The 13972-nt window shown below is 37.9% G+C and overlaps 2 protein-coding genes across 2 annotated transcripts in view; one reads left to right on the plus strand and one right to left on the minus strand.

The window, feature by feature from the left end:
* CDC20B (cell division cycle 20B) overlaps positions 1-13588 on the minus strand; it is a 62474-nt gene extending 48886 nt beyond the window's left edge. Inside the window, exons 1-2 of the mRNA XM_030843214.2 lie at positions 13526-13588; positions 13182-13244 (exon numbers count right to left, since the gene is read on the minus strand). Coding sequence (XP_030699074.1) covers positions 13182-13244; positions 13526-13588 — 126 coding nt within the window. The remainder of the gene's footprint in view (positions 1-13181; positions 13245-13525) is intronic.
* Positions 1957-7287, plus strand: GPX8 (glutathione peroxidase 8 (putative)). The gene is made up of 3 exons (XM_030843225.3): positions 1957-2169; positions 2769-3030; positions 6064-7287. The coding sequence occupies exons 1-3, from the start codon at positions 1966-1968 to the stop codon at positions 6225-6227; spliced, it is 630 nt and encodes a 209-aa protein (XP_030699085.1). The 5' UTR covers positions 1957-1965; the 3' UTR covers positions 6228-7287.
* Positions 13589-13972: the final 384 nt, after the last annotated feature.

Below are 13972 nucleotides of genomic sequence, written 5' to 3' on the forward strand. Positions count from 1 at the left end.
GAAAAATCTACAAACAATAAGTGCTGGAGAGGGTGTGGAGAAAAGGGAACCCTCTTGCACTGTTGGTGGGAATGTAAATTGATACAGCCACTGTGGAGAACAGTATGAAGGTTCCTTAAAAAACTAAAAATAGAACTACCATATGACACAGCAACCCCACTACTGAGCATATACCCTGAGAAAACCATAATTCAAAAAGAGTCATGTACCACAATGTTCATTGCAGCTCTATTTACAATAGCCAGGACATGGAAGCAACCTAAGTGTCCATCGACAGATGAATGGATAAAGAAGATGTGGCACATATATACAATGGAATATTACTCAGCCATAAAAAGAAACGAAATTGAGTTATTTGTAGTGAGGTGGATGGACCTAGAGTCTGTCATACAGAGTGAAGTAAGTCAGAAAGAGAAAAACAAATACCGTATGCTAACACATATATATGGAATCTAAAAAAAAAAAATGATTATGAAGAACCTAGGGGCAGGTCAGGAATAAAGATGCAGACTTACTAGAGAATGGACTTGAGGACACGGGGAGGGGGAAGGGTAACCTGGGAAAAAGTGAGAGAGTGGCATGGACATATAAACACTACCAAATGTAAAATCATTAGCTAGTGGGAAGCAGCCTCATAGCACAGGGAGATCAGCTCTGTGCTTTGTGACCACCTAGAGGGGTGCGATGGGGGGGTGGCAGGGAGATGCAGGAGGGAGGAGATATGGTGATATATGTATACGTATAGCTGATTCACTTTGTTATAAAGCAGAAACTAACGCGTCATTGTAAAGCAATTATACTCTAATAAAGATGTTAAAAAAAAAACTTGCTTTGTGCTCTAAACAGGGCATTTTCTAAGGTGGCTAAAGGAACCATGGATTTCAGGATATGCAGCCCTCAATTCCCTTTCCATATCTGCCCCTAAAGTTTTCAACAAAGTTAGGCCTCCTGTAGAAAGTGACAGCCACAGAAAAAAATGAAGATAATAAGCAACTAGGTGATGCACCCAAGTAGGATGGGGGATGGAGTGTTTTTGCCTTTAGTGTAGAAATATCTTATTTAATTATTAAAGTCCTGCTTTATTATACAGTTCAGTATCTTTCTATCTACAGTTTGCAGCCCATTGGTGAACCTTGAAATCATTTTCATGGTTCAGAACCAGGCTGTTTTAAAAATGCAGTAGACCAGGGTGCAACGCAGTTCAAAGGGGAAGTATCATTTAATGAAATGTCTCAGTTACACCTGTCTATGTACTGAGCTATACTGTAAAGTGCATTTCTTACTATGCATCATAATCAAAAATTTGAAAAATCAGTGAACTATAGCTTGCTTTATGGTAGAGGAGGGTTTTTTTAGAGCCATCATTGTTTTTAATCTATTTATTTTTACTATATTCACCTGGCATTGCCTTAGCTAGATGAGGTCATAGCGAGTAGCCTTTTCAGAAATTTCACTGCCCTTTCCACTATAAATTCCTTGAACTCATATAGCATGCTTAAGCCATATGCATTATATATACACATATAATATTAAATTCCTATAGATCATGTGTCATACTAATAGACCAATTTAATTGACACTCTGAACTATTCCTGGGTATTATACACCCAATTCCCTACATCCAGTCAATTGCTGGGAGCACCTCACAGCTTTCAAGTTACAAGGGCACCATCTTCTGGTGAAATATTTTCTTTGTTGGGCCGATATTAAAGAGCTACCAAAAAATGTCCTGATTTTTCAAGCAAAAATTGCAACTGACATCATATATACATTGATATTCTTTAGAGCTTTTTACTTCATTCAGGAGTTTCACTCCATTCCCAATCTGAGAAAGGTCTTTCTATTCCTCAGCAGTGAGAGGAGCTAGTCTGTCCTTCCTGACTTTCCGTTACACTAGGCTGGTTTCAAGTTTCAGCTCCTCCTTGAATTCCAGCCTGCTGAGACTTCCCTCTAGAATCATCCAAAATGGAGCCTCTCACAGCCTACCCTCTGAGATGTTCAGGGCCCAAAGCAAAGGTATTTGCAGTTTTGCTGTCTATGGTTCTATGTACAGTAATGTTATTTCTTCTACAACTAAAATTCCTAAAACCTAAAATCAACAGCTTTTATACATTTGAAGTGAAAGATGCAAATGGAAGAACGGTTTCTCTGGAAAAGTTTAAAGGCAAAGTAAGTTGTATCTTCTGATTTTTATTTCTGTTGTTTGTCCGTGTTCTCTGCTTATTCTCTTAATAGTCCATTTTTCACTGTTAAACGGTCATATTATAATTTAGTCTTCAATGTAATGTTATTAGTATATCACTTTAGCCATCAGAGCTCTGTTTATATACTTCTAATTGATAACTGATTATGTTAACTGTTTGCTTTAAGTGATGGATCAATACTTTAAGTTGCTTAGGAAATTCTTAGAGTTAGTAATGTGAATATGGAGTATTCCATATAATGTGAATATGAAAGTATTAATTCCATAATCTAACAACATTAAAAAGTACTCTATCAATAATCATATTTTATCTTTTATTTTTTTAAAAAAAACTTAATAGTTGAGTACATAGGGCTTTTTCAATGGTCGTGATTTTTCAGAGTTTTAACTCATGCATCCATGTTATGATTTTCAGCAGAATTGGGTATATCTAAAAATATGAGATAACCATCTATCAAAGGTTGTATTCCTCCAAAATGGTTTAGGATTTTAACTACTTGCAAATATTTTTTTTAATCTTTTATTTGCTTCACTTTCTGGTTGGATTTTTTTCTTTTTCCGGGAGGTTGCACTAGTTGTAAACGTGGCTAGTGACTGCCAACTCACAGACAGAAATTACTTAGCACTGCAGGAACTGCACAAAGAGTTTGGACCATTCCACTTCAGCGTCTTGGCTTTTCCATGCAATCAGTTTGGAGAATCGGAGCCCCGCCCAAGCAAGGAAGTAGTATCTTTTGCAAGAAATAACTTCGGAGTAACGTTCCCCATCTTCCACAAGATTAAGATTCTAGGACCTGAAGCAGAACCTGCATTTAGATTTCTTGTTGGTAAATATCTACCTTGCCTCACCAATTTAATGTTTTTAATTGCTTTTCATTTTTAAAACAAATATACCAGGACAATACATTCATTTGAAATGTTTTAGTGGGGAAGTTTTATAAAACTATCAAAGAGCTAGATTCTCATCCTTTGTGACTTTCTAGAAGTTATGCTTCCCTGAAATCAATGTTTTAACTTCTTGGATGGCAAAATAAATCTACTCCAGTGTATTTTATTTTTATGATCATTTTCCTGAAGAATTTACTTTAAGTGTGGTCATGGCTATTTTCACAAAATATTTCAATTCTCATTTAACTAACGTGGGCAAATATCCCTCCCCAATATTAAAGCTATACGTCCCACATCAATATTGCTGAGCATTATTAGTTGAACTTATCTTTGTGGTTATTTTTATGTTGCCTTACTTATCTAAGATGTTATCCTCAAGGGTGAATAATATCTGTTTGCCAGGTGGTTTTTGGCAAAATTCAAAACAATATATCTTGATTTTTTTTGGAGGAGGGTAGTGTTAGGCTATCTCTGTAATTAAGCTAGCTACAGAAACCTATTTAAAGATTTTCCAGCATAAGCGTGGTGCAGTATAGTGACTAAAAGCCAAACTTTGGCCCCAGTCTGTGTTGAAACCCCTGCTCCTTTACTTTTGCTGGGTGGCATTAGGCACATAATTTCTCTGTGCCCGTTTCCTCGTTTGTAAAATGACGTTATCGATAGTATCTACCCTCTAAGATTGCCTGGAGGATTAAGTGTGTTAATAATAAAAGTAAAGTACTTATTCACATACAGCTTACACTGTGGCAGACACTATTCTAAAGGACATTCAGCTCATGTCCTCTCATCTAACTTATATAGATGACAGCCTCAGTCATTTTCACTGTGGGTAATTTGAGTTTTGCTAAAACCATGACCTCATCCAGGCAATCAAGCTTCCAATCAAACAAACCAGCTAATGATGTCCTATAATATTTCATTTAAGTATGAAATCAGAATCATCCAAAAACATTATATTCAGTTTCTAGGGAAAGTCAATATAATGCCTAACACCACAAATAGCAACTAGAGTGAGGTCTTCATTCCTTTTATTTCCAGGGTGCACAGGAAAAAAAAAGCCAGAGCATGTGCCCTGTAATCATCTCTCAATTACAGCAGGCAAATATTTGGGCACAATAGCTCCTAGGTTCTTCCCCTTTGTCACTAAGAAAGCTTCTGAAACTCCACTTACCCTGTGTGATCAAAACATAACAGTGATTTAAGGTTTCACTAAAGTTAGATGAAGCTCCAGAGACAAAGATTATGAGTTGACGGCCAAATGAAAATTAGATCTTTGAAAACTGGCCACAATGGACAGTACCTGATCATGCACTCACAAACAAGATGGCTCTGTACAGGTGTACAGGTTGTCCACTAAACAGGAGTAAGTAGGCAAACGGGGGCTGAAACACAGGCGAGTGCAAGGTATGTGCCGAGGGACTGTCCCCACCTGGAAGGGTATCTTTTTCTAATTCACACGAAGATGTTACACTGACTAGAGAGAGCCCTGCCCTGATGGGCATTATCTTTAAAAACACATTTTCCATCATAAAAATGGCTATTTTTCAAAGCGATTTTAAGAAGGCTTTAGTTAATAATATGATGTTCATACCAAGTCACTGATGTTTGAGCTAATCGGCAACACTATTAAAAATGAAATAACCAGTGTAAATGCTTGGCACAGTACACAAAATAAAACATGTGTAAGTAAATATTAGGCTACTTTTCATTCATTATTTTTAACCTGTGCTCCCGCATTTGTTCTTTCCCCAGCGTAAAGCAAAGTATCCCTCAATTTTAAAAACTCTAGGCAGTGTGTTCCTTCTACCTACCTCATCAGCAACGTTTTTGAAAGGATAGTTAACATTTGTTTTCTCCACTTCCCTGTCTCTGCTTCCTTCTTAGATCACTGTGTTTGGCCTCTCACTCCATAACTCTCCTGAGCCTGGTGGGTCTCGTTGCCTGTGACTTCTACTCTGGCCCCTTCTCTTCCTCCCTTGCAGGTTCCTCTTTTCCTCCACCCTTAACGCTACTGATCCTCAGGATTCTGCCACATCCACATGGGCTCTCCTTACTCTGTCCCCTTTCCCTGGGTGAGCCCTTGCTCTTAAGCTCCGAAGCCTCCTCTGATTGGGTGTCCCACATAACCTGAATCTCCTTGTGTACAAAAATGAATTTGTCATCTTCCTCCTAAAATCTGTTTGCTTTGCCATGTTCCCTATTTTAACAGCACGAGCTCTGCAAATAGGAAGGTCTAGATATCAGTCCAGGCTCTACCACTCACTAGCATGTGACTGTGAGTCCAGGCCTCCATTTGTCTCATCTGCAAAATGGGGATAATAATAATATCCAATGTTTACAGGGTTGCTGTAAAGATTAAAGGAGAGGATCCATTTAAAGCACTGAGCATACATTACTAGGCACATAATAATTATATTTTTTCTCATGTTAGTCAATAATAATGCACACAAATCCTGAATGATATAAATAGAAAAAAACTTCTACATTTCTTACCTAAATTAAGATGTATCAAAGGATATCTACAATTATTTAGAATTCCTTACTATATAACATGCAACAATATTAAAAACATATATATATTTACTACAAAAAGTAATCCATACATTCCTATTACCAAAGACATTTAGAACATCACTTTATCTTTAAAAAAATTTTAAGAAACTGAAAGTTTTCACCTAGTGACAGGGTAAATTTTTTGTGGTGGAGATCAACAAATCTAAAATAAACTAATTTATTTCATTTCTTGATTCTAGGTCAGTAGAATCATCAGTGAAGTCACCAAGTATTTCTATAAATCTGTTTACACAAACTTTGAGTTGTTTTGTTTGGGTGTTTTGCTTTTTGTTTAGTTTGGTTTTTAAAATGATGACAATACTAGAACTTGATTCTAAAGTTGTAATTTATGCAGATAGTAACAAAAATGAAAATCTTGAAAAAGAATTTACTCATGAAAATATATTCTGATATTTTAGATTCGTCAAACAAGGAACCAAGATGGAATTTCTGGAAGTATCTGGTCAACCCTGAAGGTCAAGTTGTGAAATCTTGGAGGCCAGAGGAACCCATTGAAATCATCAGGCCTGAGATAGCAGCTCTGATTAGACAAATGATCATAAAAAAGAAAGAGGATCTATGAAAATGCCATTGAATCATTCTAAGGCAATAGTCAGAATACAGAAATGTCTCCATGAGGGTTTGATACCATTTTAAATACTCTGACAATTAAATGTGGCACTGAAGGATGACTTTCCTTTTATATTATCTTGTCAGTGACTGGTAATGAATGTCCCCACGATAGAGATGTTACCTAAAGCAAAAATGAAGAGTAGCCAAAGACTCTAAATGAAATATATTAAATACTTCATCTGACCACACTAAATAATTCAGAATACAGTCACCAATGTGCTTCAATATCCTATTGTCTGACTTGACATTTTCTAGTATCGTTCTTGATGGAAATGCCAACACACTAGACCACTGCTTGAATTCAAGACACTGTGTGACATTTCCAGAGTAACTAATTATAAATGATTATTTTTATGTAATAAAAAACAAAATAAACATTGAAAATGTGAAATATAGATTCTAATCCTTATGTATTTTTATTTGTTTCAGGTACAGGATTTTGGGTTTTTTGGGGGTTTTTTTTTAAGTACAGGTTCATGGTATGTTTTACTACACCTGGCCAAATAGTCACTTATAAATGACATTATCACAACATTTGAAAAAGCCTTCATCTTTCTCAATATTTATTATTTTCTAGAAGCAACTCAAATTCCATAATTAGAATATTAACACTTGAGTCAGTCTGTATTTTTGAGTGAAAATCCCAAGTGTAAGAAAAAAGCCATGAGTATATGATCATTCAGCTTGATTCCCCTTCAGGTTAATTTTGATAAATTCGTTACAGGTTAATTCCTTACAGGTTTTGGTTAATTCTTTACAGGTTAATTCCTTACAGGTTCCTTACAGGTTAATTTTGGTTGCTAATCTAGTCAGACTAGATTAGCCATTTGGAAAGAATTCAATGCTGCATCATTCTCATGGCTGTAGTAAGAAGAATCAACTGCAAACAGTCAAAACTCTTAACGAAGAAAAGGGAGTGACTGCAACTACGTGAGTCTTAGAAACATCAGCAACCACTGAGCCTTTTGATAGAGTCACAACATACCTTTTCTCCCAAAGTCCTGATCTTTACGTTTTGTCAGCCTTCTAATTATTGGAAAAAAAGCAACCTGCCAAGTTGATGAAGGTTAATTATTGCCCCATGAAATATATATTCATTTCATAAAGGAGTTAAACAGGAATACTGGAGCCAAAAACCAGTGTGAAAAAACAGTCATGTAGAATTTGGCTAAGAAGGAAGACGCAATCTAAATAACCGTGAATTGGCTCTCCAATTCTGACCTGATGAGTGAAAGTGAAGATGTTTTTTTTATGGTGAAATCAGTAGTGCCACCTCAGTAATTCTGCAAAAGTGTTTAAAGTTCTTAAAAAAATCAAATATATTTCCCGGAATACCTTCTACTTCAACATAGATGTCCAACCCCCAGCTCTGAATGTATTTAGTAAGCTCTCTGATGGGGGCGGAGGTGTGGTTCCCCTCAGGTCAAGAGGATGTGCAGAGGCACCTCAAGAATAGCAGTCAATATGGTTAAAATAGTATGTTCTATATTATGTGACTTTTACCACAATAAAAAAGACATAAAAAAAAAAAAAAGAATGGTGGTCACTGTGTGAGCAAAGCCCACTTCTACCTCTCACCAGCGGCAGGTCCTTGGGCCAAGCTCGACTACTTTTCAGTTTCCTCACCTATAAATTGGGGGTGGGGTCAGAGTGAACAAAAAGCCCCTTCCAAGTTCCCAAGGGCTTTCAAGTGATCAGGAATCAATACTAACCTGGATTGTTGTTGAAGAAATGGAAGCCACCTCACCTCTATCTGTCTTTTGCAAGCTTGCCCCAAAAATGCCTGTTAGCAATTTGAATTCTGGGCCTCTAAGCAAAATTTTATGTAGGATAATCCCTCCAAGTGTTGCTTCTGGAACACTCTTGCTGTTTACCCCCGCTTACGACTTCCATGAATTCATATCAGTGCTCCAGGACGGCTGGGGTGTTTATGTGCTCACAATCAGGGTGTGAGCAGAAGTGTATCTGCCAGCACCACAGAGGTTACGTAGACACCCCACTGCCAGACAGAGGGTAATGAGCTGCGGGACGACCAGGACTGTCCCAGAGAACGCAGTTGAGGTGTCCATCCTGCCCCAAATCACTAGTTCTCTCCAAAGCCATAAAAAGTGGGTTTTTCACTTATATATCTCCAAACTTGGTTGCCTTATTCAACCTATAATCTCTGCTAGGTTAGGCTTGATTCTCTCCTCTTGCCCCTCTGAGTATGCAGGGAAGGCAGGTAGGGATTTGAAAGTGTGTCATACAGGTGTCCATTCAGGGTTCTGTAACAACCAGGCTATGTGTGATGAAAGAGAGGAGAGCCATTTGCTGATGTGCCGCCACCCAGACCTCAAATGTCTCATATGAATACCGTCAGGCAAACACACAGAGGAAAAAAATGCATTTTTCTTGAACTGAGCACAATACCTTCTCTATCTCAGCATCAAAAAGTCTGGGACAGGGCTTCCCTGGTGGCTCAGTGGTTGAGAGTCCGCCTGCCGATGCAAGGGACACGGGTTCGTGCCCCGGTCCGGGAGGATCCCACGTGCCACAGAGCAGCTGGTTCCTGGAGCCATGGCCGCTGAGCCTGCGCGTCCGGACACTGAGCCTGCGCGTCCGGACACTGAGCCTGCGCGTCCGGAGCCTGTGCTCCGCAACGGGAGAGGCCACAAGAGTGAGAGGCCCGCGTACCGCTAAAAAAAAAAAAAAAAAAAAAAAGTCTGGGACATAAACTGCTACGAGCTGCCTGAACTGAGAAGTATAACAAAAATAGTAGGCATCCCATAAAAGAGTATTCAGCAGTTGTCCTCCTGACAAAGGAAAGGGACAAAATCAAATGCTTTTATCTGTGGTAAATAATTCATTGACGAAGTTTGTTTTTGTTTATTTGGGAAGTGGAGAGGAGTACTTCCTACTAACTTCTGATCATCATCTTATGGCAGATGTAAAAATACAGAGTGTTGGAGAGTGGAATAAATATGAATTTGCCTGAAATATTCCCAAAAAATTGTACTTCATTTTTGAAATTGTGTACTAATTATAGCATACCTATAGTATGTATATATGTACATATACATGATTCTTAATAACTATAGTATATATAGCATATATACAGTGATGACTGGTAAATGTTTAACAACCAAATCTCTGGAGGAGGAGTCCCAATTTGCAGCATTTGCAATTTCTATGGTGTGAATGCTCCCACATGGTCAATTTTAATCCACTAATGGTTTGATAACTGGCTTGTAAAATTTCTGAAAATTTAACAATCAATTCTCACAGACCAGGACAAGCTGGCTCCAGCACAACAAAATTTTTAAAATCAGACTTACGGTAATAAGGATCTCCACAGAGAAAAACCTAAAGCAAAAACATATCACATATACTCTTTATTTTTATTACAAATATATTATTTTGACAGGTTATATATAAATGTGGATGTATATGCAGTTATACTGAATTATGAAAAGCTGCTAACATTATAACTGTATAATCACACTATAATCGAACGACGTAACTGGATTGCCTGCAGGTAATTTCAAGTAGGAAAACACTCCAGTAAAAAATAAGAAAAAAAAATAGAGAGAGAGAGAGAGAGAGAGAGAGAGAGACAAAGTCTAAGAAGGAAAACAAAAACTAGTTCTCTACATTTATTTTCTTTAAACATATTAACTGTTTCAAGACTGCCCGATGTGAGCGGGAAGGTCTTGGGTGATCCCTGTACAAAATCATGTGTATTCCTGCTAACGTGTTCCTTTGAAAGAAAAATGTCATGTTTGGGTGCAGCTAACATGGGGACGCTCTGTATTTATCCCTCAGCTTGACTTCATGTTCCCCAGGGAATAATAAAATCCTAATAACTGTTACACCAAGAAACTAATACATCACACTTCTTCCCACTCTTCTTGTTCCCTCCTCCCTCTGAACGGTTAAGGCCACACCTTGCCAAGGGAAGCATTCTCTTTTGGGGGCAGAGGCTGGTGGGGGAGAGCCATTAAAGAGCACTGAGAAACTCGGACATTTTCCAGAGGGTGTGATGGGAAGCAATTACATCCCCAGCACCAGTGAACAGCAGTGGCTGCCCCCAGAGAAGATACTTCCAACCAGCTTTGCCTCCCTCCTCCTCTTTTTTCCAACCCACTTCCGTCTTCTCTTCCTCTGACATCCCAAGTGTGGATCCCTCTCTTTCCTTCTCACTCTTACGAAAACGTTTTCTTTTTGAATTTAAACATTCAATCACCTCCTTACCCATTGACTTCCTTGTTTATCTTTACTACACTCGATTCTTTCTTTCCTTTCTCATCATCTCAATAATAGGAACTGAACTATGTATTCTTTTTATTGAGTATAAATGTTGGCATTTTATGTCTTGCTCTTTAAAAAAAATTTTTTTAAGTAAAACACAAAGGACAAGCCTTCTAAATTTAGTAGGTTTTATTTTTATCAACAGATCAGTGATTTTCTATAGAAAATAACATGTTGAAATTTAACCTTAAAAAAAAGATGAAAACAATATTTACATTAAAGGAATACTTAAACACAAAGATGCTGAAAATGGAATGATACTAGGCAACAACAAAAAGAGGATGAGATTTGAAAGTAGCAATATGCATAAGAATCAAATTATAGTTACCTCTTTAACCCATGGTTCTAGAAATGTTTACATTTAAATAAGGTAAGAATTTAACTTTACCCATAACTTATAGTCCAATGCAGTAGAGAATGTGATACATTTCTCATTTAGGGTGTAAATAATTGACCAGACCACCAAAGTCAGTTCCATGAACTTGCTGCAAATGTTTATACAACCACAGTGTGTCTGGGACACAGCACACACCTGACACGGCTCCATGAGTCAAAATGGCCTCCAAGGGAATGAGAAAATATTTTAAATTATATTGTGCGGTCAGTTCTCCCCCTTCACAAGCTAAATATCATGCTCTCTTCCAAACACTGTATGAGTCTGTGATTTTACAGAAAATGAAGACTCAAGGCAAATCTTCCAAACAATTTAGCCCCATCCCCTAACCCCCAAAATCCCCAATTCTCTTGATATTCAAGTGAAAATGTTTTAGTTGACTGACTCATCTGGAAAGTTACTTCAGTTCTCCCTTTAGCTGTACACACCCTTGGTAACTGAAACCTACTCTAATGTCAAATTAAGAAACTAATGATCCAGAAAGAATTCTAAAGACTTAGTTGAAAGTTGAAAATTTGAGGAAACATTTTAGGTTTTCCGTTCCAAATTGTCATTATATTCTAAATTTTATATTTAAAATAAATATATAATTTCACAAATACTTTAATACTGTCTACAAGTATTAGAGACTCCAGAATATTACCTGAAATTTTTAAAATAATTAATTGGAGTAGTTTCTTCAGCATTATAAAGCTGTTTGTTGTATTATAACTGAAAAGTAGTAATAAACATTATGGTAAAGAGTGACCCGGTTCATGGCAAAAAGTACACATACACACAAACATACACACATATTACTTACAGATTTAATTATACTCTGATGTTCATTGTACATGCAATGAGATAGCAGTTGCATGTTAGCTGATGCCATTCACATATTCAACCAGCTAACAATACACTGCCAACCCATCACACACAGGTAACCAGTGTACTTCGTTAACAAGAAGAATTTATCCAGAAGCAAGTGGCAGGGTAGTTGTGGCTGCTGAATTGACCCAAAGCAGCCAGCTAACAATACACTGCCTACCTGATTCAGGTCACCACTGCTTTTCATGGCCCATAAAGTCACTGAGGCTAAATTTGTAACATGAAACAGTGGCAGAACTTTCATCTTAATAGTCACATTAAAGACAACTTACAGGCAAAACCTGTTCCTCCAAAAATACTATAAGAAATAAAACCAATATTTTCTTTAATCTATTCAAAAACTTAAAAAGAAAACTTTCAAAATACTTCCACTTAGGCTTTACAAATTAAAGGCTCAGATACTGCTATACAAGTGAATTAACAAAGTTATACATAACTGTAGCTTTTCCCATTACTTCTATTTACTGACGAAAAGACCAGTTGTGTGTATCAGGTAGTCAAATATCTAGGAGCCATGGTGATACAAAAGGTAGGCAAGACAAATCTTCAGCTTTGTTTGGGAAAAATAAATATTAAAGTATTTAGGGAATTTTAGGAGTCAAATGTCATTTGTTTTCTCTGGCTACAAAGGCTATTAGTCATTGCATTCTGAAAGTTATGTGTTCAATTTATTGTGTCACCAATTAAATACAGAAAAATTTAAAGAAGGTCTAGAAAAAAATCTATAAAACTGGTGATGGTTTTGAAACTAAAATCTATAAGTAAAGACTAAAGGAATGTGAACTATTTAGCCTAGAGAGAAGCAAGGTGAATCCTGATAATGATTTACACTGATTACAAGAGACGCTAAAGGCCTTTGGGTTCGGACTTTCAAGGTGAGAAAGTACTACATGGGATCAACTGTTAAATTACTAACCTAAGGACCGTAGATTATGCCACTTCTCCTCTTGACCACAAGATAGCACCATTTCCGTTTCTTTGGGGGGCAAGCTTATGAACGCAACAGAGGGGAGTGCAACTAGCAACTGTTAAAATGAAATTATAACAGCCAGCTAAAGATGCACTGCCTACCTGATACACCCAAGCTTCATCTTTGCTGTAGAGGCAAAAACTAGAACGTAACATTCAGATTAAAATGATTACCATTATTTGTCAGTCAGAGATCTTCAGTTTCTTACAAAAATGTTTTAATATATACTCTTTAATATATAGACTGTAGTTAGTGATAGTATGAGATTTTTTAAATTTTTCGTATTTTCAGACCAATTCATACTTCCAGCAAATATCTTCAGCAAGAATTAGTTTGTTCGAGGTCATATTCAAGACAGAGAACTGGAATAAGCACTGGACACTCACCTTGGGAGAATCTTGAGCTCTCTTCTGTTTCATGTCTTTGGCGAGCACCCGCATGACCTCCTCCTTTGAAAATACAGACAACATATATGAATATAAACTGTTTAGGAAAATCATAATATTAGGCGTGGAATGTTTCTAAATCCTTACTTAGTCAAACTACATTCACTTTTCTTTGAAAGAAAACAGGCACCGCCAGAATATAACTAAATTACACAACTCAAAATTAAAATCAGGATTTAGAGTTTTGAACTACCTCTTGGTCCTAAACAGGTATTATAAGCGGTGCCTTCGACAAGAAGTCCCTTTAGGGAGTTGGGGCGAGGAAACAAAAGGGCGTTACTCACCCATAGGATCTCTTCTTCGGTCCGGACCCTCCTCCGGGCGGTGCGCTCAAGTTTCCACTCCATCTCTGGAGGAGTTTGCCCTACCTGGCTGGAGAGTAGCCTCTCCTCGACCGCTTTTGGTTTTGCCCCCCAGGTCTAAGCCAGTCTTGACTCTTAATCATCAAACCTCTGGAGTCTTGTCCCCCAGGACGATCATATTTAACCCCTAACCTCCCATTTTTCCCCACTCCTCCCACCGCTCTCAGCGAGCTTTCCCCAGGGTACGGTTTAAAAAGCCGGCGGGGCGGCAGCCAGAGCGGGAATCCCCCTCTCCGGCTTCTCATTGGCCGGCGCTTCGGTGACGTCAGAGCCCGGGAGGGCTTCCCCCTGCGCGCGCCTGGGTCCTCACTCTCTCTCTCTCTCTCTCTCTCTCTCTCTCTCTCTCTCTCTCCCTCCCCCTCCCGGCCG

Source organism: Globicephala melas, chromosome 3, assembly GCF_963455315.2.
Source record: "Globicephala melas chromosome 3, mGloMel1.2, whole genome shotgun sequence".
Classification (NCBI taxonomy): Eukaryota; Metazoa; Chordata; class Mammalia; order Artiodactyla; family Delphinidae; genus Globicephala; species Globicephala melas.

Excerpts from the sequence above, each read along its gene's own strand:
- GPX8 (XM_030843225.3), top strand. The coding sequence starts at position 1,966 with ATGGAGCCTCTCACAGCCTACCCTCTGAGATGTTCAGGGCCCAAAGCA. Across the intron at positions 2,170-2,768 it reads TGGAAAAGTTTAAAGGCAAA|GTTGCACTAGTTGTAAACGT; the intron begins GTAAGTTGTATC and ends TTTTTCCGGGAG. Across the intron at positions 3,031-6,063 it reads TGCATTTAGATTTCTTGTTG|ATTCGTCAAACAAGGAACCA; the intron begins GTAAATATCTAC and ends CTGATATTTTAG.